General features: G+C 38.5%; 1 protein-coding gene across 8 annotated transcripts in view; it reads left to right on the top strand.

Annotated features, from left to right (window-relative positions):
- The window catches only part of SMAD1 (SMAD family member 1), a 75,019-nt gene that overhangs the window by 5,528 nt on the left and 43,855 nt on the right, over positions 1-25,636 (top strand). For 7 of the 8 annotated variants that reach the window (XM_082728273.1, XM_082728272.1, XM_082728266.1 and 4 more), the window contains one exon: positions 23,810-24,392. In XM_082728273.1, the coding sequence (XP_082584399.1) occupies positions 23,993-24,392 (400 nt within the window). In that variant the 5' untranslated portion in view covers positions 23,810-23,992. Of the gene's footprint in view, positions 1-34; positions 127-23,809; positions 24,393-25,636 lie in introns of all 8 variants that reach the window. The other variant, XM_082728269.1, reaches the window with a different exon arrangement.

Raw genomic sequence — 25,636 nt, 5'->3', positions numbered from 1 at the left:
TCTTTCTTTCTATTCTCCTCTCTTTCTATACCAGACTGCATGTTTCTTATAAAGAATTCAGCTCAGGAATAGCAGAAAGCAGAAGTGCATAGGGGAAGGAGTGCCGAGCTTCCACTTCCTTTCCAGGTTTGCCACTCTCCTAGCACATCGATGTGTTCTAACAACTTGGAAGCTCTGGTTTTACTTTTTGTGCCAAGATTAGCAGGGATACTTTGATAACAAATAAGGGTATTGCCTTTTCCTTCCAAACTGAAATCTCTCGGCTCTTTATATTCCTTTTCTGCTATTACTTGGTAGTGCAAATAGTGGTGATCTGTCCTCTGACTGGCAGCAAAAATACCTGAAGAATTTTTAACACTTACTCTGGAGTAACTTCCAAAAAAAAAAAAAAAAGGCAGAGCCAGTAGCATGAATGTAACTACTTAAAATCTAAGTTAAAATCTTTATTTTGGTATGCATTATTAAGATGGAGTCAATTTTAGAGGTGTACAACAAGTCCTATCACGTAAAAAAGTAACATTTTACAACTATTGCTGCCCGATTTGCAGAAAGGAACAGGCTCTGTAGAACATTCATTTATGTAAGAGAGGCTGTTTTTCAGAACAAATCCAAGACTTTCATAAATAGTTCAACTCCAGTGATCACATCAGAGTTTTAGGAAGATACTAGGAACTGCAGTGTTTGAGTGGTTTTATGTCTTTATAGTTTTTGTTATAAGCTCCATTCAGAACTCAAATCAAGACTCCCTCTTGGAAATAAAACATCCAGCTTTTGAAGGTTTGAGGGAATCCATACCTGGCCATTTCCCCCAAATCTCTGCTCAGTTCTAATATTCAGATAAGGAGCCTTGTTCCTTCATTAAGAACCCAGATCTGGGTGCCTGGGTGGCTCAGTGGGTTAAGCCGCTGCCTTCAGCTCAGGTCATGATCTCAAGGTCCTGGGATCGAGTCCCACATCGGTCTCTCTGCTCAGCAGAGAGCCTGCTTCCCTCCTCTCTCTCTGCCTGCTTCTCGGCTTACTTTTGATCTCTGTCAAATAAATAAATAAAATCTTTAAAAAAAAACAAAAACAAAAACCCAGATCTAAGGTGTGGTGAATTGGTTTCTTAACTAATTTTCTTGAGACATGCCCTTGAATTTAAAGAAAGAATACATACACACATGGCAGTTACTTATGCATCTAGATGCTGTTGAGCTCAGAATATAAATAAATATTTACTATGTCGTATTTGCAAAGAGGAGGATAGAGGGGTCTAGCTATTGATTCAAAAATATATTTATATACATAATTTTTAAATGCTTTATTTGTAGTTTCTCCTTAATTTTAGGGTAGCTGTACTATAGATATTTTTTTGCTATAATCTCAGATGGTTAGGGTATGGTTACTCAAACTGTTCATTCATTTTCCTTTCCTTGTCTATCTTTTGTGGTTTCTTTGTGGTGTGTTATGCAAAGTGGAAGTATTTCAGACCTTTAAGGTTTTTTTTTTCTTTCAGTTACAAACACCACAAGAAAAAAAAAAGGGGGAACTAATTATCTTTCAAGTATTATAATTAGGTCGTTTAGTTAGGTAAATGCGTGATCTTCTGTTTGTTTAGATTGAAAGAAAACATGTCTTTTTAATGGAAGAGGGATATTACATATACCATTAATTTGATAATTTTGATGCACCCCAAGAAGAGGTATATTTAAAGTGGATGGAAGAAGAAATTGGAAGAATGTGGGGTCAGAGGAGAAGTGAAACCAGAAATCATGGGCAAGAGAGATTGTAGAAGTAGGTTCAGAGTGGGAAAATGTTGGATGATGAAGGAGAATAATCAGGTGAATACAGATATGAGGAGACACAGAGCATATTAAGAAATGAGAACTAGAGGGGCTGCCTGGGTGGCTCAGTGGGTTAAGCCTCTGCCTTCAGCTCAGGTCATGATCTTAGGGTCCTGGGATCCAGTACTGCATCAGGCTCTCTGCTAGGCAGGGAGCCTGCTTCCTTCTCCCTCTCTTTCTCTCTCTCTGCTTGCCCCTCTGCCTACTTGTGATCTCTCTCTGTCAAATAAATAAAATCTTTAAAAAAAAAAAAAAAAAAGAAGAAATGAGAACTAGATTCTCATGTCCTTGAGTGACTTATATTTCAAAGGTAGATGCGATCTCTTTGATTCCAAAGGTTGAAGGAAAGAAGTTAATGGACAGAGAGCAATTCAAGATGATGGAGTTAGTGACCTAGAGCACAGGTAACAAAATATTAACCTTGAAAAGGAGGGAGAGTTGTCCGAGAGAGAAGCAGAATGGGGTCCATTAGAAGAAAGGAGATGGCAGAACTTGTGCCAGCTTGCGCTGCCTTTCCCATTAGTGTGGGAGATGAGTCCCTTACTGGGATGGTGACGTGGGTGACTCGGCAAATGGTAGGAGGTTTAAGAACAGTGAAGAAGTTTTGAAAGAACCATTGTTGGTAGTGTGCCAGGGAGTCTACGGAGAATTCAGAGTCTAACCAGCAAGGGCAAAGCCTGGTGGGAAATTTGATGTGGCTGTGGAGTAGGTAATTGTTACTTTCTGGGATAGCTTCATGGCCTGATAGTAAAATTGGAGAGAAATGTTGTTGGTAATGATGATTCTGGCCTAGGCATAGAAATCAGTTAAGAGATGAGGCTCTAGAGTTAGATTGCTTGGGTTGAAGTCTAAGCCCCACCACTTACTTGCTTTTTATAACTTTGGGGGAAGCTACCATTGGCTTTGGTATCTCGCTTTTCTTTGTCTGAAAAATAGAGATAATAGTATTAGCCTCAGGACTGATAGTAAGATGAAATGGGTTTTACTTTTATATTTCATCTAATTAAGATGCTGATGATTATTTCAGTGCACTATTTCATGTGCTACTTGAGGGGAAACAAACAAACAAACAAACATCAATTAGATAGGACTTACCACCGATTGTAAAGTTCCTGGTTTCAGAGGTGTTCAAGTCCGGAGAGGGTAGGTGCATTTTATGCTCAGTATAGGATTTGGTGCATAGTAAACATGCAGAAAATGCTAGCTGTTTATAAAAATCAATGTGCTGTAGAGTCTAGAATGTTAATGAGAGCAGTATGAAATCTAATCTAGATAAAGGGTCGTAGGTTATAAGAAGTCTAATGGACTTAAATGAATTGAGAACAGTTAAGCAATGGGAATCCTGGTAATGAAATTGTGAAATATCAAGTTTGGGAATTTGTAGATGGAGCATTTCCCTAACAATTGTAGATAAAGGTTTTTGAGAAAAATACAGTAATTGAGCTAAGAAGGATGCCCTTTAATGATTTAAAGAAGTTGCTTAAATTGTCCAGAGCTTTTAAAGATAAGTATTCAAATTTATCTGAGGCTTTTTTTATAGTATTCATTAGTGTTACTTTTTTTTTTCTCCAGTGGAGTAATACACACTCAGTGTAGAAAGATTCTGGCATGGATCCTTGTCATAGTGTCAGAAGGAAAGGGGGAGATTGATTTGTGCCATTTCATCAAGAGACAGGAGGGGGTAATTAATAGCCAGCTGTAGAGCTCTTTTGAATGTGGAAGGCAGAAACCATAAAGGAAAATTTTATATATTTGACAGCATTTATGTGGCCAAATGCACGCAAATAGCTAAACATGGACTTAAAAGTAACGACCTTTTAGGTAACATCTTTGCAGCAAGTTATTTTTCTATGTAAGAAACTTCTAAAATCAATAGGAAAATAGCACCCCAGAAAAACAAGATTGGTAAAGGACATGAACAGACAATTAAAAAATACATGAAATGCTAGCTACTAATAAAAAATGTTCTGCTGTGTCCTGGTCAGATTCCTCACTGGAATAGGGATGATGTCTTTTACTTTATTGTGTTAAGATAGGTTTTTGTCACTGAAGCTAGAATTTCCCAGCTGTGCTTAAGCAAAGCCGAAGTTACTGGGAGGTACATGGTATATGTAAGCCACAGTCACAAGAGACAGGGCTTCTCCATCTTATTTCCTTGATCATACTCTGCTCCTCTCCATGACATGATTTTGGGGTCAGAGTCTGGGAAGAAGGTGAGGTGTTCCCAGCCTGTTAGGGATTATCATTTATATGCAGTTTCTCAGTCAACTGAAGTGATTGATGAACCCGAGAGGCACCAGTACTTCATAAAGTATGACAAAATGGGCCTCTTTCTCTCCTGCCTGGGTTGCAGCATTAGATTCTGTTTACAGTGGCATTTTCTTATTCATAGACACGGTGGTGGTCTTGGAATATGGTTTTGATTATTGAAATGGAATAGTTTGTAAGGTGTCAAAGTGAGAAAAGTCCTCTTGTGTAGTAGAAATTCTTAGACAATGAAAATAATTTAAAAAGGCATTAGCATTTACTTTCCCAGATTTTCTCTTAAGGATAACAGTGATCATGGGTGTAAAAAAAGGCTTCTCATGCGCTGTCCATAAGGGAGGCATCTGCTGCTTGTGGCTGAGGTCCATACCTGACTGAAGCATACTCAGTCTTACCTCGGCATTAAGGGAGTTTTTACTGAGCTGCTAGACAGAGTAAAATTATTTGTCACCATTTTCTGCTTCACCATCTCCTTTCTTTTAGATTTTTTATTTTTTTTTTAAGTCATCTCTACACCCATTGTGGGGCTCGAACTCACAATCCCAATATTAAGAATCTCATGCTCTATGACTGAGCTGGCCAGGCACCCCTTAGGTGATCTGTGAACATTTCAGAGTTGGTGGGGGAAAACTTTTTGAAATGTCACTTACAGATACCACTTGGCCCGGTACCCATTCCCTCGTTTTTCTGAGTGAGTATGAGTAGGAACCCTGAGCTGATATGCCTTGGTCAGCCTCAGACTCTAAAAGCTGAACAGGAGAGGGAAGGTGACTGCTCCCCGCTGGAAAATGGGTCTTAATTTTATCAGAGACTAGATTTTCGTGAAGGGGAATAATAAGGCAGCACATGTTGCGTTAGCATTTAGCCCCTGCTGGAACCCAGGGTGGCAGATTGTATATGGCCTGCCGTCTCATCTGTTACAGCTTCCTGTTTTGCTTCTTGTCCGTTGCTGGCTTTGCAGTCTGGCATGATTAATAACACTTTCTTTATTTTCCTTGTGTTCTTGTTTGTGTGCTCAGGATTTCCATTTAGTCTGTTCAGGCTTGAGGGAATGTTTGATTGGTTTTAAATGTTTTCCTGTTAACTGTGAACAAAATTAACTTGATTAACATCCAAAATGATTGGCACACAAACTGTATTTGTAGCATTTATTTGCATTTAAACACTGAAGAGTTTTGTCAAATTGGGCAGGCTGAGTTGATTGTATTTTGGGAAGGGCTCCTTTAAGAAGGTACATCCTCACTGTGGGGTTCTGCTTTGTGTTAAGCCCGAATGAATCATTTCAGCTAGTGACTTGTACACCTCGCTGGGTGTCTGCTGTATCTGGGGGAGGGACAGAGAAATGTATACTTCAGTTTCTGCCTCCAAGAAGCAATCTTATCAGTAAAAGGAGACCACAATAAGAAAAGTTAAATAACAAGCAGCATTACTAATGTTATATATTCCTAGTTTGAAGGTGTTTCTTTTATAACTGGGATAGACTTTAAAATCGAGGGATTGAGAAAGAAAGCTGATGCAGTTGATAGAGCTCTTGCTTCCTGCCCTTCTGTGGTTTTGACGTGTGTTTACTTCATAAGGCATGTCCTCTACAGTTGACAAGGTTGAACCAGTGGTCGTAAATGTTAGACTTGCACTAAAAATCTTGTAACTTTGATGATCGGTACAAATCAGCTTGTCTAGTCTAGCTTTTGTTTTAATAGCCTTTATTATGGTTATCTTATTACCCCTTTAGACTGAGTTATTTGGGGTTAAGCAGCAGTGTCTTTATGATTGCACGATTGTCCTCCCTGGCCTGTCCATCAAAATCCCTTGAACAATCACTGCAGAAATCCATGGGCCTGCCGCTAGGGGATTCTATTCAAGGGTTATGGTGGAGAGCTTTTATACAATTATTACAAGCAAGTTTAATGTCCACCAGCATTAAGAACTTCTGGCCTGACACACAGTAAGTACTTGATGAGTGAATTTTTTCATTTTGATTAAAGTTCATTGTGGGTATGAACTATGTCTTTTATACCTAGCAGCACTTGGCCATGTATGATACCTGTCGTAGGTGCTCAAGCCATACTGGTTAATTCTGATAATTGATTGTTTTGTTCCTGCCCTTTTTTTTTTTTTTTTAAAGATTTATTTATTTATATTAGAGTGTGCATGCACAAGTTGGGACAGGGGCAGAGGGAGAGAGAGAATCTCAAGGAGACTCCCTGCTGAACACGGCCATGGCTCAATCCCAGGACCCTGAGATTATAACCCAGGCTGAAATCAAGGGTCAGACACTCCACCAACTGAGCCGCCCAGGCTCTCCTGTTTCTGCCTTTTTTTTGTTTGAGGAGAAGAAGAGAGAAGAAAAAAGGATATGTGTGCTTGACCTCATTTCTTGCCCGTCCTTGAAGAGATCAGTAATTCCTTGTTTCCTAGTGTCTAGAAGTGGAGCTAAAAAGAGGGGTTGAGGCCTGAAGCACTTAGTCTACAAGGAGAAAAGGGGAGGAAAGAGCAGAGGAGTAGAGCAGCAGTTTATCTGCCAAGGTCTGGAGAAATTTTGGGTTGTCACAAGAAGGGGAGGCAGGACAAGAGTGATTCTACCAGCCTCCAGTAGGTAGAGGGCATCGATCCCATTGACAGTCCATGATGCTAAGACTGAGAGACCCTGCCGAAGAGCATGAAGAGGGGGTTTAAAAGGCAGGTAAAATTTGAAGCCGTGGTACCCCCAGCCAATGTTTCTGCCCTACCAGTACACGGTTGGCTTTATCTTCTCCCTGCTGCTCATTCCCTCACCCACTGAGCCCAGAGTTTAGACTATTACTTTTTGTCGTTATGTGTAGATAACATTGTGACTGTCAGCTGTGTATTAACCATTAGAAGGAATATTTTAATATTTTACGGAAACTTAAAATATTCTCCATCTCTATATTTGCTTGAGTGGAAAAGTATTACCTTAAAAAAATAAGCCAGTAATTTTGTCTTGATCTGTTTATGTTTTTGGTGAAGAACCCTAAGAATAATCAGTGGAAATATAAAGAAAAGGCATTTCTTAAAAGGAGCTTAATTTTAATGTTCCACTGACTTATAAGAAAAGAATATTAAGAGTTGAACACATATATGGTCTGTTGGTGTGAAACCATGGTACAATTTCCTTATGTCTTGTTATAGCTTATGACTTCTTGTCCTTATTTTGGCCTCTTTAGGTTAAAATGAACTTAATTTTGTCATTGCTGCCCTGATAAAATTCTTGGTTTTCCCCATATTCTAGGAAAGTGGAAAGTTATCAAGAAGGAAAGAACATGAAAATAAAAATAAGTTGGGAAGGGAAGGATTGGAGGGATTAGAATAAAATTATGAACAAATCCCTGCTTACCTGTCTTTCTGCTTTATGCATGAGACCCGGGAGGAGGTTATTTAGGAGGGGCAGGGTGGTGGACTGGTTGCCTTGGCAAACTCCTTAGCCTTTCTATACCTCTGCTTCATCATCTCTGAAATAGTCCTTTCAGGATTCTTGTAAGGATTACAGGAGTCAATAGGTATAAGGTGTCAGAGCAGCAGTTGGTGTTTCACTGCGAGTGGTGGTGGTGATGGTGGTATATCATGAGGATGATTTTTGATTCTTTTTGAATACCTGAGCTCTGCTGAAAATTGGTGGAGACCATAGATGTGCTCCTATGATGGCACCCATTGACCCACGTGTGTGACAACTCCCTGTCTTTGAAGTTGGTCGTGATGGTGATGTGAGTTTGTTGAGTCTTCAAATTGGTGTGTTTTGGATGTTCAATGAAGGCTGTTTTTCGTTTACAGTATGAATTTCAAAAGGAGGAGAGATTTATATGATAAAATTTGTTTGCTTTTGTGTTTATAATATAATAAAACCATTCTAGATAACTGACTGTATCAACTACTTAGAGATCTTTCCACAGCAGTATTTGAATCTTGAACAGGCATGTCAGGGTATAAAATACTAGTGTAAACAATATCAGTATTTAATATTGTAAACAAACTGATACGGACATAAAATCTTTCTTTGAAAGAACATCATACATTCCAAAAACAGGTTAATTTTTTAAAAATTCATTGCGATATAATTGATGTACAATATTATGTTAGCTTCATGTATACGATATAGTGATTTGACATTTGTATACATTGTGAATGATCACCACAATAAGCCTGGTTATCATCTGTCACCTTACAAAGTTAATACTATATTATTGACTGATTTATTTGTTTTATAAGTGGAAGTCTGGACTTCTTAGAGCCTTTCATCCATTTTGCTCCCTTCCCCCAACCTTTCTCCCTTTTGGCAACTACCAGTCTATTCTGTATGTCTGTGAGTCTGGGTTTTGTTTTGTTTGTTTGTTTGTTTTTAGAATTCTGCACATAAGTGACATCTTGTGGTATTTGTCTTTCTCCAGCTGGCTTATTTCACTTGGGATAATATCCTGAAGGGCTGTCTGTGTGTCACAAATGGCAAGATTTCATTCCTTTCTTATGGCTGTGTAGTATTTCTGTGTGTGTTTGCATGTGTTTGTGCATGTGTGTATGTGTGTACCACATCCTCTTTCCATTCATCTGTAATTGGACACCAGTTGCTTCCATATCTCGGCTATTGTAAATAATGCTTCAGTGCACGTAGGGATGCATATATCTTTTTGAATTAGTGTCTTCATTTTCTTCAGGTAGGTACTCCGTAATAGAATTGCTGGAAGACATGGTATTTTTATTTTTAATTTTTTGAGGAAACTCCATGCTCTTTTCCATAGGGGCTACACCAGTTTACATTCCCATCAATTGTGGACAAGCGTTCCTTTTTCTCCATGTCCTCACCAAAAATTGTTGTTTCTTGCCGTCTTGACAATTTGATAAAAGCCATTCTAACTGGTGTTAGGTGATACCTCATTGTGGTTAGATTTGCATTTCCTTGATGCTTAGTGATGTTGAGCATCTTTTCATGTGCCCGTTGGCCATCTGTATGTCTTCTTTGGAAAAATGTCTACAGAGGTTAATTTCTATTAAGGCTGCTTTGGATTATCCATTTTATTGTTCCTACTGATGTGACTGCTTGACAGTCAGTTGAACTCAATTTGTATTTTTATTGCATAGTAGGTAACAAAGCCCAGGATGCATGCGAGATGTAGTCGTAGCAAAAAAAAAGCATACATTTGTTGGCCATTCTCCCTGTATGTGTATTGCCCCTTAGATAAACGTTATGTGACTCTTATCGCAGTCGTCCTTGTAGGATGATTCTCCCTTCTCTCTCTGACATACTTCCTAACTCTAAGCTTGGTGGTGGTGGGAAATGTACCATACTCATTTTCTTTCTACTGCAGGTCTCTGTTGGTGGTAAGCACTTAAAGAATTTATTCAATTAAGTTGTGAATTCGTGAAAACTAAAATTCTCTTAGTAGTTGAATGTCTAAAGGAGGAGAATTTGGGTTCTGAAGCCTTCTGAGAGCTTGACTAGATGTTTCCATTCTGACTAGTAACTAAGTCCCTATGGAAAAGTTCACGATAGGACCGGACTGAACATGTGACCGAGGCAGAGAAAGCGGCACGTATCGTACAGCGCTCATCGATTTCTGTAGGTTATGCTTGCTTATATCTAAAGCATTTTCCCTCTAACGCAGTGGGAGATGTTGCATTTGCTTCTTTTAGCTCTTAGCAGGAGGGAGCTTGTCCTATTCTGGAAGAGGGATGCTACTGTTTTGTTCAGTTTTTTCTCCAAGGTGACCAAGCAGACTTTCTAAGTCCAATCTAGTTTTTGGCAGGTCGAAAACAGGCTGTCTTTGATTGTCATGTGGAGGAGAGTGAAATCTGGTTAATGTCAATGTTTGTTTCAGTGATTGTGTAAACTTTGATTTTTATAAATTATTTCATCCTTCCAAGTAATAGATTTATGTACTGGAAAAGTGACAGGACCAAATTGCTTTTGAAGATATTTGAGTAATACAAAATTTTTGGGGGGGCTAAGAAATTCATGCATTGAAAAGTTTGAAGGATATTTGAATTATTAATGGAAAGGGGACTAAGGGACTAGAATGGGAGAAAAATTATTTTTTGTTATAATATGCATTTTGTAAAATTGAAGTTTTTGATCATATGGCTGAATTGCTTAATAAGAAAGCGCATTCCCATCCATATCCTGTTCACCTGGACTTAAGTCATATATTCCAACTCTGTACATAGGAATAGATTTCTCTTAAAAATCCCAGTGCAATGATACTTCCACTCTGTGCAGAAACACTTTCAATTATGTTTTCCTTTATTAAAAGATATATGTTGCCACCTCTTGGTCATAATACTGTCTTACAGAGCAATGTAGAATAATGTTACCCTCTTTAGTTTTTATTTATTTTTATTATTGGGGTTTTAAAATTGAAAACATTATAATTAGTTTTAAGTAACAATCTTCTGCACTCCCCTCCTTCCAGCTCAGCTCTAGAGGGAACCACTTACTTGGTTTTGTGCATTTCCTTCCAGCCTTTCAAAATATACCCATGTTATACCTGTACAGTTTTTGTTTCTATTTGTATTTTTGAAATGGAACCATACTGTATATATTGGTCTGCAACTTTTTTCTAACCGAACAGTTAATGGTATGGTTTTTCTTTCTGGAACTGTTAGACATGGAAGTCTATCTTTTTTTCTTTTTTAACAGTTATATCATTGCCAGATGTATCATAATTTATTTAATTATTCCATTATTGTTAGACATCTGGGTTATTTAGAACAGGAATATGTTTGTGTATGTTCTTCTGAGGATGTTGCTTCCCTTGCAGCTGTCTCAAGGCGTGGCTGATCTCTCTCCCAGCCTTCGTACCATGGTGCCTGGAAGGGCCCTGTTCATTGCCACCACCACACTCTTCTTCAGTCCTCCATAGAAACACCCAGCTTTGGGGAGCCTGGGTGGCACAGTGGGTTGGGCCTCTGCCTTCGGCTCGGGTCATGATCTCAGGGTCCTGGGATTGAGCCCCGCATTGGGCTCTCTGCTTGGCAGGAGCCTGCTTCCCCCTCTGTCCCTGCCTGCTGCTCTGCCTACTTGTGACCTCTATCTGTGTCAAATGAATAAATAAAATCTTTTAAAAAAGAAAAAAAAAGAAGAAAGAAACACCCAGCTTTGAATATCATGTCACTTTGCACCTCTCACTTTCCTTCCTTATCAGTGCTTTACTGCCCCGGTCCCCATCATCTATCTACCTTCATTTCCTAGAGATTTTAGTTTCCAGTCGTTACTCACTCCCTGCTGTTCCTGTGATAGTTCTTGGACTGCTTCTCCAGTGACCTTTCATTCCACCTCAGACACTTCCCCTCAGAGTTCTATAACATGGGATTTTGCATGTCTAAAAATTAAACCGATTTCTACAATTTTATGGTTGTTTTCTTTGTTTACTTTAGCAATAAAGTGTATTTGTTCATGGCCATACCTTCAGAATATATCCAGGATCTATTCTGCCCCACTGATCCAAACCTTTGACCCTCTCAAACCGCAATTGCCGTAGCTTCCTAATTGGTCCCCCTTGTTCTGGCTGGTGCCACTACTACAACTATCACCACTCCCGCTACTTCCAGGTTCCATTCTTTCAGGGGGCGACCCATAGTCATCCTGTCAAGCTCTGCTCACATCTCCTCTGTGGTTCCCAGCTCTGTTCACAGTGCAGGCTGGGACGTCCCTGGGTTGGCTCCCCGTGTGGGCTCTCCGTGTGTCTGCTCCCGTTACCTAGTCCACTTCCGCTCTCACACTTGCCCCTTGCCTCCGTCCCCTTGCGCAGTGAGCTGCCTCACTTGTCCCTGTGGCTCAGCCTTTCTAGGCCTCTCTTCAAATGTCACCCTCTTCGTATGGCCTTCTCTGACCACTGGAATGTAGGTCTCATGAAGGTACAGACTTTTAAAAATCTGCCTTTTGTCTCTCTTGTTCAGTGCCATGTCCCTAGTGCTTTTCTGTCCCTGCTCCCACCCTCCCCCTCTCTCTCTTTCTTATAAAGTTAGAACTTGATGGAACAGACAAAACTAGGGCAGAAACTTCCGATTTTTTTGTATGTACATAGTATTCAAATTAAGTTCCTTATTTGTGAAACTGTTGTATTAATAAAATATATTACATTTTTCAGCATGTTGTAATTTTCAGATCAGTTTTGCATGTTCATAGGTGCGCCTTGTAACACCCCGGCAGAATAGGTGGTGGAATCAGAATTTTGTGGAAAAGCACACTGAAGCTCAGAGAGGTGTTTTTTTCAGAGTACGGCTTCTAAGCGCGAGCTGCCTTTCCAGCCTACCTCTCTTCACTCCAAGTGAAGGGCTCTTGTTTTCTCATTTAGAAACCTCTTACGGTGACAGAAAAATTGTAGGGGTTTTATTTAAAAGTGTGGGACATGTGCCCTGATTTCTTATTTTGGACTTAGTCTGCCTTTTGTTTCTATTTTGAAAGTACATAGAATAAATAGTTAACTTTAAAATTCCTGACAATGACAGATCAACAAGTTTTATTTCTCTCACCTGTGGAGGAAGTGGCCTCCACCCAGTTTTACTGAATTAGGAGGGAAGTGATTTTTTCAAGTGATAAAAAGAAATAAAATTCCATGCTCTTCCCAGAGGAGGAGTTCAACAATTGGGAGAATGGCGTGAGACCATATGTTGGTTTGTAAAAGGATATAACTTGTAAAGATGTTTCCTTTGATGCCTGTGATGAATATGGATGTGTTTCCCTTCTAGAGGGTCCTGATTAAATTATTCAATTAAGAGCTGAGCAGAAGGATCTAAATATAGGGAGAGGGTTCAGGCTGTCCTACTTGTGTATGTCAGTTCACCCCTACAGATGTGTGTGTTGTCATAAACAGCACCTGTGAGATCAGTGGGGAAGGAGAAATATGTTCCAAAAAATGAAATACAGCAGGATTTTTTTTTTTTTTAAACAGGGAAGTTTTTTTTTTTTCCCCTCCTCTCTAGCCTTCTCCATTTTTATCTGTGAATTTGGCACTTGAATTACTTTTTTTTAAAACCTGAATTAATGGACTCTAGCACCTGTTCTGCATAGTTATCTGTTTAAAATATAGATCTACCACTTACTAGAATATGGTGTCGAGAAAGTTACTTCTGATTCTCAGGCTTATTAATAAAATTGAGGTAATGCTATATAGCTTAAAGGATTGCTGTAGAAATCAAGATTTTTGTAAAAAAAACAAAAAACTCAGTATAGTGCTTCCATAAGGTAATAATACAATTAGAATAATTTTGCTCATTTGTTAGTGATGAATCATGCATAACTGACCACTTGTGGGAATTTACCACATTTAGCATTCTTTGCAAGCCGTGAAATTGCTGTTCTGTGTTAACAGTGACTCAAAGAGAGTATTTTTCTTTTTTCCAAGAGACGACTATGGTAGAGTTTTTCTTCTGGTTTTTAGTCTCCTGTGTTTAAGGGGTGAGCCCTTGCAGGCCAAGTGACTGTCCAGCCTTTGAGCTGAGTGGATGCAGATGAAATTTATCAGGGTGGGGGTAATTACGATTTGGGTATCCTGAAAGACAACCATGAACCGAAGAACAGTCTTCCGTTACAAGCATGAATTTGACAACAGGGATTCCGTGGGATTAAATAAGTGACAAGGAGAGGTACAAACAAGCCAAATTTGTTTGTTGAAGTTGAGGACAGTCAGAAAACTTCTAAGTGCCTTCAGCCTACTTAACAAGTAATGATCTGATGAAACGAAACAGAGCCAACACTTGTTATCCTCTGGAGAGTCTCTGTTACTAAGGATAATTGACCAGTTGTCCTATAAGCAGCCCAGGTTTGTCAGGAGGGAAGGACTTGTGTATGCAGAACAGAACCAGAGAGCATTCTTACCTTCAAGAATTTTCTAACACAGTGGAGATGTACTGAATAGTATACTTGGCACACCTGAGTATGTAAACTAGAGCCCTGTCCTCTTCAGAGTCTCATGTCATTGTGACATCTGTAAATACTTTGCTTCATTTTCATCAAGGGGATGCTACTTTTGAAATTACCTGGCCGAAATCGCAGCTTGCTATGAACTTACCAGTGGGAAGTGGGAAGCTGCTATTCAAAGTCTATGTGTTACTACTTTCCTTTTTGATTGCAGAGTTTCCACTCAGTTAACACTGTGGAGAGACCACATGGCAGCTCTTGCTGGCAGGTCTGTTAAGTCACACCTGAGAGACCGGGAAACTGGCTGTTAGCGCATGTGTTTTTAAGGTGGTGTAGTACCTGCATAATTGCATTACTACTAAAAATAGGCTTTCAAGAGCTTATCCTCCCTGCCGTCTTCACTCCTCCTCCTGATCTGGAAATTAATCTCTGAAAAAATGGCAAACTAGTCCATGTCATTAATTACACGTTTAGAAAGTCGGGAAATGTTTGCAAGTAACCAAAGCAAGGCTTAATAATAAGAGACTGAGGAACGTGAAATTTGACTTCTGGGTGTTTGTACTGGCGGGACTTTGCTGCTGCTTTGATCTAAGACCGGCAGATTTCTTCTGTGATCTGCAGTGGATCTTCATATCACTTTCTTGTGCAGGAATTTAGGTACATTTTCTTTTTCTGAGGACCCATTTGCAGTAGAGTTCCTTTTAGCCAGACTTCCCGGCAGTGAAAGCGGTGGCTTAAAAAGTGCTTTTGAATCTGTGGAAGTTGGAGAGAGTTATTCAACCTCATTTTCTTCTTCTAGGATTTTTCCCCCCTTGTTTTGGTTAGTGGTTTTATTTAGCTACATTTGACTTTGAAGTTGAAAGTCGAGGGCTAACTGCTATTTTAAAACAGGAAAAAGAAATGCAGAGATGCTTCACCTGTTTTCTCCTACAGTTCAAATATCTCAAAATGAAGTTAGTTCCTAGTTGGAGAAGCTGGAGAAATGAAACATTTGAACAGACTATTTGTTGAAACCAGATCACAGAGCATTATAACTTTGAGGTATTTGTCTGAGACCAATATTGCTAGAGAAAACCCCTCTCTTCTGATACTCATTGTAATGGCAAATTTAAACATTTTTTTTTTTTTCCTGTCTGCCTTAAGAGTGGATAAAGCTGTATTATTTTCCTTAAGGAACTGTCTGATAGTCTTTCATGCTTTTGTTAGGAATTGTTTAGAGTTGATCCCCCTTAGGGCTGTGTTTTGCTTGTTCCAGAATACTCTCTTCACTTGTGTTTATTACTGTTTTTCACAGGTACTGTTCATAGGATTGTGTTCCATCCAGAAATATGAGTGTATTTCAGCGCTCCTAAGCCAGTATGTGGGTTGTCTGCTGTTCCACTTCGAAGTAATTTAGTTTTATCAAAAGTTTAGAAGATCCCTAGTCTTCAGGACTTTTGACCCCATAGCCTAATTTTACTAGGTCTAATGAGTATGGTTATGATACCCTCCCTTTACTCCCCTTTCTCCTGCCATTTTGTGAATTCTCCATCTTGCTTAACCAGCAAAGCTCATTGTAATTCCTGGCTTAATGATGGATTGCTCTTTATGTTTTAAAATATTTATTGGCATTGAATCTCTGGGATATTTTTCTTTGCAACCTTCATCTTTTTAAGCATTTTTAACCTTAATCTGTAATGTCTGCTCTTCTTTTCATTCTCTGGTTTCTCTGAGTGTCAGGAATTTTAAGGTTATCTTTGTTTTATTCTTCTTGAGAATCATGATCTGTTTTGGCCTTTGGTAAAAGTATACAGTTGACTTGGGTACCCAGATGAAATCAAGTAGGCTAAAAAACAAAATGAAGTAATGCAAAGTTACATTACAGATCCACAGTCACATTCACTTTTTGGCCCTTTTTGATATTTTAATTTAGCCAGGCATCTCAGTGGAGGCAAGAGTTCTTACCAGGCATTGAATCCTATTTAAAATGGAATAGATGACAGATACCTTTACATAGTACTAATACTGCCACCAGTTACTTTGTACAACACATCCCTGTGGTATTTTACATCTCCATGGTATATGTTGGTATATGTTGAAACATTTTAGATACAAAAACGATTGCACTGCAAAAATCATATAGTTGGCTTAAGATTTCTTTGAAGTATTTGAAGCCCCAGTATAGCTCTACCTTTGGGAGCTCAAGTCTTAACTTTTCCTGCTTATTCACAAAGATCATCTGTTGAAGAAGAAAGCTGGTGGCATATGTCAGGAAATATGCACAGTTTATTTTGTTACTTTGGAAATACTTAATTCCTAAGAAATGGTTCAAACATTTTTATGGGAAGATTAATTTTTGTAGAATTGTCTTTTTTCTTAACTTAACCAACTGTTAAACAGTTCCAAAGTGAAGTTAATCAATACCCTGTGCTTTTAGTTCCTTAAGTCTTTTGATCTTTATGCCATGCTGTTTTACTGTTAGAGTTAAGACAGAGTAATGAACCAAAGAACAAGTGAAAAAAAAGCGACTTGCTTGCTTCATTGAGAATAGACCATTTATCTTCTGTCAGTTACTTTTTTAAGGTACCAGGAGTCTTTGATTTTTTTTTCCTCCAGTCACTTTTTGGAGCCTATATTTTATATTTATTTTATTGAATAATTTAATTATTCCCTCAATATTTAATGGAGTCATTTATTTTCTCTACTTCATTGAATTTCATGCCAGTGCAACAATTACAAGCCTTACTGGTCTGAAGCTACAGAGGGCATTTAATTTGGTCCTGATCTGTCTCCTTTCTCTTTCATACATTTATAAAGGTACTTGGTTTGTACTACTTGGCAGCTACCCTCTCTCTGCCCTTTTTTAAAATGTATTTTCAGATAGAAATTAGAATAATTCTTTTATAAAATTCTCTGTGGGAATCTGGGATCTAAAAGGTATTGAACACCAGATAGTGTATTTTGTTTTTATTCACACAGTTGGATAATTACAGGTTTCTTTACTAGATGAGGCCAGGATGAAGAAAATGTCCATTGTTATGCAATTGACTAATTACGTTTCCTTTAAATATAAAGCAAGTTCACAGCAGTTAAAGGTATTTTAAATTTTTTTGCCTTTTTCCTTTTAACATTAAGGAATAGCACATAGGTTGCAAAATTAAATAGCCCATTCAAATGGAATATTATAAGAGTATTTTTCTCACTTGGCCTCTGGCAATGCTAATGGAAATCCTTCCCATAGGGAAGGATTTTCCCATAGGAAAAAGTTTCGAATTTAGAACCCTGCTTTAAACTGTATTTTTATTACTTCCAAAATCAGATCATGCTCTAAGTGTTTAGAATTAGAGATTGCATAGCTTGACCTCATGAAATTGATTTTTGTTTTTTGTAATTTGCAAATATTTGCATATAGAGGCTTTTTTAAAATTCAGAAGTTAAAGTTTTTCCATTATGTTTTTTTTTTTTAAGATTTTATTTATTTATTTGACAGAGAGAAATCACAAGTAGACGGAGAGGCAGGCAGAGAGAGAGGAAGGGAAGCAGACTCCCTGCTGAGCAGAGAGCCCGATGCGATGCGGGACTTGATCCCAGGACCCTGAGATCACGACCTGAGCCGAAGGCAGTGGCTTAACCCACTGAGCCACCCAGGCGCCCCAGTTTTTCCATTATGTTTGAAAAGTTTAGAAAAGTGTGTGTGTGTGGCGGGGGGGATAGACAGTACTAACCTTCCAAACCCAGCCACTGTTGGTATTTGGGTATATTTACGTTGTTGTTCATGCTGTGTATACCATTTTGTGTTGTGCTTAAGGTTTTTTACAAGTTATTACAGAGCTTTTATGAACATAATTTTGTAAGGGCTACATAATAAATCTATTGAGTGGATTGTATCATGGCTCACCTGTTTTCCAGTTACTGGATATTTCTCTCTTCCCCCTAAAATAGATAATGCTTTGATGAAAATCTTTGTGCAAAAATCTTTTACCATTCTAGTTCAGAATCTTTCCTTAGAATAAGTTTATAAAAGTGAAGTTGTTGGAAAAAGATAGTATTTTTAAGGCTTCTGGAGGGTTACTAGATGAATGCTGTTTGTGTGTGTGTGTGTGTGTGTGTGTGTCTGTGTGTGTCAGTGTGAATTGTTTGTATTTGGAGAAGAGGGAAGGAAATCTCTGTTTGCTGACTCATGTTTTTATTTTGCACTTTAAACTGATAAGGCCACTTAGCTTTTGACATAAACTAAAGCAGGAAGTACAAAAAGGGGCAGCAGAAAATGAGTTGTCTTGCCAAGGCCATAGTATCATGGACTCATTTGAGTTCCTGATGGGGAGGTAGGTGGCTTGTTTGACTTGTATATTTAAAAAATTGCTTAACTCAAGTAGGCAGAAATTAGTCATCGGTCCTCATTTTGTTTGATCTACGCACATTTATACGTAAAGGTTTGTGATCTCGCCACTGATTTTTGTGAGTGGCATCAGGACATGCATCCTCCAGCTGGCTCATACAGTGTTTAGTGTTTTTGTTCTCTTGTTGGAGAGGGTTTCCTGTATTGAGGCTGTCACCGTAACTGTTTCTGAATCATAGAGCTAACTGCAGCAGTGCTCTGATGCTAAACCTTCTGCTTGTCTGCAGGATAAGATGCGTCACAGGCCCTTCATGGTCTTGCCCCTGCCCTTCTTAGCAGCCTTGTGTCATCACAGCCACCTCGAACCCCTGCATTTTTGTCTTGTGTCTGGGAGAACTAACAATTGAAACAAGTGGTTGAAAAATGGAGGCTCTAGAGCCAGACAACGTGGGTTCCAGCCCTGACTCTGACACACGGCTGTGTATGTCAGCTTTGGACAGATGATTGAACTTTTCCATATTCCACTTTCCTGACCTGTAGAGTGAGGGAAATGATAGTGTTTATTCAGAGAGTTTGTTGCAAAGGTTAAAGTAGTTAGGAGACAGAAGGCGCTTGGAGCAGTGTCTGTCATGTGGTGATACTTCAGAATGTTAGGTCCATTGTTTCATACAATTCTGATCATCCTGTAAAACCTGTCCAATATTACCTTTTTGGGAAAACTTCCTGAAATCTGTGGAATTCGTTCTCTTTTCCTCTCCCTTGTATATATTATTGTTTATACTTGCTTTAGAGCTTTTATCATACAGTGTTGTTGTTAGTTCGTGGTGGGCAAATGCACAGTACATGGACCTCTTCTTCTATTCCTGTGCTCGTGGTCGACCTTGGTACAGTCACACATTCCTTCTGGACAAGGCCCTGGAGATGGCCTAACACTTCTCAGCCCGCCCCAGCCTTTAGCGGTAGCATGCAGGAACACCAGCTTGCCCCAGTGAGAGTTACTTGTTTGCTCATGGGCTCTTCCCTTAGCTTGTCCTTCAGGATATAGACATTTTTGCCCTTGTCTCCTGTGTACAGCAACTAAGCACTTAGCAAGCACTCACTACAGCTTTGTTGAGTGAATGTCAATTTGAACAGTGAAAACCAGGGTCTGAAATGGTGGTTCTTAATCTCCCCCCACGGCCGTCCCCCTCCCCTCAGCATATTTGCCTTGTACAACTAACCCATCTCTGACAGAGATTGAAAGAGCCCCGGGTGATTTTGATAGACACTCATTCCCTACTATTTGAAAATCATTGGCTAAAATATAAAAAAATAGTTATTAGAATAGAAGAAAAGGCCATATAGAATACAAAGAAATGGATTCCCTTTGTAATTTGGTACTAGAGGACTAGAAAGAAGTCATCGTCTTGTTCTTTTGCAAAGTTAACCTAAAAGTAAATGATTACTTCAAAAGGTACACTCTGACCAAGTGTGACTTTTATAGTGGCATGGGTTTATTTTCTCTTTCCTTTTCTGTTAAATGAAAGTAATGCCAGCTTTGAAAGGACTGGTAAATTTGGGTAAAACTCTTTAAGCAAGGAAACAATGAACTCCTTACAGCGCATTGAATGATATGTATATTTAGTAATTTTTTTATTCATATTTTATTGAATAAAGTTGAAGTTCCACCCTTGACCTTCTGATTTCTTCAGGGAGCTAAATTATACAAACATTTATTGAGGATCTGCTGTGTGCCAGGTATAGTGCTGAGCTCTAAAGATAGGAAGAGAAGTAAGATGGAATTCCTCAGCCACTTTCCTGTAGTGGGAAACACAGATATGCAGACTTAGCACAGAGTCACTGCAGAGATGCACATTTTGCTGTGACATTTATTCATAATCCTTTCCTTTTTAACTTCTGAGGATCAGTGATGATTTTCCTCTTTTATTCCTGTTGTTGGTAATTTGTGCCTTCTGCTTTATTGACCAGTTTTGCTAGAGGGTTAGCCAATTTTATTAGTATTTTCAGAGAAGCAAATTTGATATTGTAGGTTTTCTGTTTATGTTTCCCCCCCAACCTGGGCCCCCCAGTTTCTGCTCTCATTTCTTCCCACTTTCTTCGGCTTTAATTTACTGGGGGCTTTTTTGTTTATTTGTTCATTCCTTTGTTTGTTCGTGAAACAGAGAACATTAGTTTTCATCTCTTTCTTTCCTAATATATGCATTTAAGACTATAACTTTTCCTCTAAGCATGGCTTAAGCCACATCCCGCTTGATGTATTGTATTTTTATAAACATTAAGTTAAAAGTGTTTTTTAATTTTCACTGTAGTTTCTTCTTTGACCTGTGAGATATTTAAGTACAGTTATTTTCAAGGGCAATATTTTTGTTATTGATTTCTATACTGTAATCAAAAGACATATTCTGTATGGTTTTGATATATGTAGAGATTTGCTTTATGGATCTTTATATGGTCAGTTTGGGTAAGTGTTCTGCATGTACTTGAAAGTATTATGTATTCTGTAGTCATTGGGTACAGTGATCTATGTACATGAATTGGATCAAATTTCTTTAAAATATGTTGTTAATCTTCTATATCTCTTGATTCTTGTTGACTTGTACCAGTTACTATTTTAATCTCCCACTAAGATTGTGGGTTTATCTGTTTGCCATTTTACTTGTCAGTTTCTACTTTATATATTTTGACACTTTTACCTGAAAATTTGGGATTATGCTGTATTCATGGTGGATCAACTCTTAAAATTATAAAATGTCCCTTTTTTAATCTCTGGTGATACTTCTTTTGAAGTCTGTTTTGTTTGATTAGATAGTTACGGCAGCTTTTTTGGTTAGAGTATGCATAGTATCTCTTTTTCTTTCAGACTTTCTCTGGCCTTTGTATTTAATATGTGTCTCTTTTAAGTATAGTACAGTTAAGTGGTACTCTGCATCCATCCCTACCCACCTTTTACTTGCATATTTAATGTTTATATTTAAATAATTAATGATACTTTTGGTATTAGATCTAAATCTTACTGTATCCTATTTGTCCCAGCTATTTTCTCTCTTCTTACATTCTTTGGATTAATCATATTCAAAAAAATAATTCCATGTTTTTTAGCTTCTCTATTGCCTTTATATATTTTTTTTAAAGGTTTATCTATTTTAGAATGCACACATGTGAGTGGGGGGAGGGGCAGAGGGAAAAAAAGGGAGAGAGAAGCAGATTTCCTGCTGAGCTCAGAGCCTGACTGCTGCAGGGCTTGATCTCATCATCTTGAGATCATGACCTAAGCCAAATCAAGAGTCAGAAGCTTAACTGACTGAGCCACCCAGCACCCCTCTTTCAGTATTTTTTTTTTATTATGATAAGACTTTATTAATAATTCAGTGCTTTATCACAGCCTGGGTAATACAGGGAACTTAGAACACTAATTTCATTTGCCTCTTTCTGCTTTTTTTTTTTGGTCCTGGATTTTAATTCTTATTTTTAAAATAACCGTTAGAGATTCCTGTTATTATTTTGTAAAATCAGTATTCATTTAGATTTACCGTTATTTACCCTTCTAGAACTCTTCATTCTTTTCTGCCACTCCTTGCTTCATTCTGGGATCTTTTTCTTTTAGCCTTACAAATGCCTACTGAATCAGTTCTCTCAGATTCCATATGTCGGAAAACACATTTATTTTACGATCAGTTTTGCATGATTTTTCCACTAATTCTGAGTTACTAGTTATTTGTTTACATTTTGTACACTGAGGATTGTCTTCTTGTTTCCATTGTTTCTGTTGGAATGTCAGCTGTCAGCCTTATTGTACTTATTTGAGAATAATATGTCTTTTTAAAGATTTTTCTAATAGGTTTTCAGCAGCTTTAGTGTAAGAGGACACATCAAACCTTGTGGATTTCTTTGTATTTTTCCTTCTTGGGATTTGTAGAGCTTCCTGGATCTGTGTCTAGATGTTTATTGTTCGTTTTAGAAAATCCTTGACCAGTATCTACAAATATTGCCTGTGCAACAGTTTTTTTTCCTCCTCTTCTCCCATCTAGTATTAAGATGATTTAAAAAAAAAAAAAAAAAAAGGATATCAGGCTGTGTTTCAATATAAAAACTGGTTCATTTCATTTTTGGCCTTAAACTACAGCATACCCCTTGAGGGTCCCAACTGAAAGCCTCGTGTATTCACCAGGGCCTCTTTCTTTGTGGGCCCTCCACTATAGTTTGTTTGTTTTGTCTTCACCCCATGAGGCCACTGGAATCTCTCCTGTCTTCCTGAGCTTCCTTCAGCTTGGCTGCCAATCTTTTGCTACTTATAGCACAAGCTTTGGTAAGTGCCTTGAGAAGAGGAGCAGGAACGAATATTCAGCTCACTTCATTGCTTTTCTGTCGTCAGCATCTTTGCCTCTCCTGTCCTGAGGACCTTGGTTGCTCTTTGATGTCTTTAAAATTAAAGTAGGGCTTTTTGGTTTGTTTTTATTTCATTAGCTTTTATAGTGATTTTGTGGAAGAGGTTGATGGGAGACATGCTCTACTGCATCTTAGCTGGAGTTTGTGCAGTTATCCCCTCTTAAAGGTCTCTCATCACCCCTGTTTTTGTCAGGGGAGGAGTAAGTGGAAGGTTGAAAGGAGACAACCGGACTAAAGAATTTGGTGTAGTATGTGTTCATGTGCTTCATTCCTTTCATATTCATGAAAATTGATAAATTTCTTTATCTTACTTGTCCTCTATCCCATAGGCACAGGCTTTTTTACTGAATAAATACCCTAAAATGTTGTAATGTCTACATAATAGAACTATAACTACTTTTCTTTTAGCATAAGAGATACTTGAGGAACAAACCAAAAACAGATGCTAAGACTTTTATATATTTTTTCCTGTTGTTTTCAGTTTTTTGACTGAGGTGTGTTTTGAAATACATTTTTGGAGCCTATAAATAATCTGTTGAGAACTCGGACTTCTGTGCACTGAGGTGTCTACGGTTTCTATCTCAGAACAGTTAACATACTACTTTTTAAACTGTGCCTCAGTTTATTCTTCTGTAAAAGGTGAATAATTGTATTACTTCACAAAAAAAGACTATTTAAGTAAACTAAATACTACATGTTAGCTTGGGCTGTCACAACAAAATAACTCAGACTGGGTGGCTTAAACAACAGAAATTTATTTTCACAGTTCTGAAGGCTGGAAGTCCAAGATCGGTATTCCCGCTGGTTTGGTTTCTGGTGAGAGCTCTGTCCCAGGCTTGTAGGCTGCCTTCTCTCTGTGTCCTCACCTAGCCCTTCCTCAGTATGTGTGCATGATGGGGGCCCTTCCTCTTATAGCACCACCAGTCTTACCAGATTATGGCCCCACTTGCATAACCTCATCTCCAAATACAGTCACATGGGCGGTTACAGCTTCAATGTGAGTTTTAAGGTAGACATAATTCAGTCCATAGAATATCATCATACAGAAAATTACTTAAAATAGTATATGGGGCATAGAAGTTGTTTAATGAATGGTAGTTTTGCTGTAGGGATTATTTTAAACATTTTTCCCCCTTTTTTCTTCTCTAGGTGCTGACTTTGGATTACTTCTGAAACACTAGGAATGGTAATTTCTACTTTTCGGGACCTCAGAACCAAGAAGCTAAAGAGAATCCCTATGTAAATAAAGTGAAAGCTCTTCTGTTGTCCTTTTGCATTTGAAGACTTCTTTATTTCACCATACTCAAGGAGTCTATAACTAGTGCAGTCATTATGAATGTGACAAGTTTATTTTCCTTCACAAGTCCAGCTGTGAAGAGACTCCTTGGGTGGAAACAAGGTGATGAAGAAGAAAAATGGGCAGAGAAAGCTGTTGACGCTTTGGTGAAAAAACTGAAAAAAAAGAAAGGTGCCATGGAGGAACTGGAAAAGGCCTTGAGCTGCCCGGGGCAGCCAAGTAACTGTGTCACCATTCCCCGCTCTCTGGATGGCAGGCTGCAAGTTTCCCACCGGAAGGGACTGCCTCATGTCATTTATTGCCGCGTGTGGCGCTGGCCCGATCTCCAGAGCCACCATGAACTAAAACCACTGGAATGCTGTGAGTTTCCTTTTGGTTCCAAGCAGAAGGAGGTGTGCATCAATCCCTACCACTATAAGCGAGTAGAAAGCCCTGGTAAGTGTGGTTTTTTTGTTTGTTTATGTTCAGTTAGCCAACATATAGTACAGCATTATTTTGTGATGTAGTGTTCAGTGATTCATAAATTGCATGTAACACCCAGTAAGCATTACCGCACGTGCCCTCCTTCACACCCACCACCTGGTTATTCCATCCCCCTAGCCCCCTCCCCTCTGTAACCCTCAGTTTGTTTCCCCGGAGTCCAGAGTCTCTCATGGGTTTGTCTCCCTCTCTGATTTCTTCCCATTCAGTTTTCCTTCCCTTCCTCTGTGGTCCTCTGTGCTATTGCTTATGGTCCACATATGCAGGAGCCCTTTTATATTGATGTGCTTAGCAGATTTGTGTTGTTTAAAATTTTAAAAAATCATCTCTTTCTGTATTTTTAGTTGTGATTTTTAAGTATCAGGGGAAAATATGTCAGCCCTTGAAGGTTTTGTACATTCTAATAACTCAGTTCTCTGTAGTTCAATTTATTTCTTAAGAGCAGGGCAAAATTTTCGTAGCAGTACTAACACCTCTAAATATAAATAGACAGCTTTCTTTCTAAATTTATTTTTTGTTTCTCATTGGCTCTGTGCATTTCTCTAGAAAAACTTAGCTGTGATTTTATTACAATGGAAGAAAATTAAGAAAAGAAACAAACATGGGGTTGCCATCTACATACTTGAGGGAAATACATCTTTAGTGCAATTGCCAATGACTTATACCACTTTATTTTTAAGGGGAGCATCTTTTTATCACCTCTGGTGGAATTTTGCTCCCTGCAGAGGATATGAAGGAATTTTGTTCTGCTGTGGACTCATTGACTATTATTATATTATTATTATTGTGGACTCAGTGGATGCTTTTACCTTATAGAATATTCATAGTTTTTACCTGTGTGACCTTTTGGTCATATATAGTAAAGGATGTACATTAAAATTTGTATGGTTCTGCCCTCAAATTAGAGTCCACATTCTAGACCATTGTATCAAGTGGAAAGTGATTAGGCAATCTTAAGCACTGAAATATCTGATTGTCAGATTGGAACCCATTTTGTTGATGGATTAATTATTAATAGATTGTGGTTACCAAGGGTTCCCAAATGAGGCTGTGCGTTAGAATCACATGGCTCCCCTCCCAGAAATTTTGATTCTGGTACAGGCTGATGGCCTGTGTTTTTAACAAATACTTCAGATGGTGTCTAGTAGCTGTTGGGCTGGTGTTAGGAAACTCCTGTGCCAGATCATGTGCTAATGTGG

The sequence above is a fragment of the Mustela nivalis genome, assembly GCF_964662115.1.
Source record: "Mustela nivalis genome assembly, chromosome: 4".
Taxonomy (NCBI): Eukaryota; Metazoa; Chordata; class Mammalia; order Carnivora; family Mustelidae; genus Mustela; species Mustela nivalis.
Note: the sequence above shows the minus strand (reverse complement) of the source record. Positions and strands in the feature narration are given on the sequence as shown.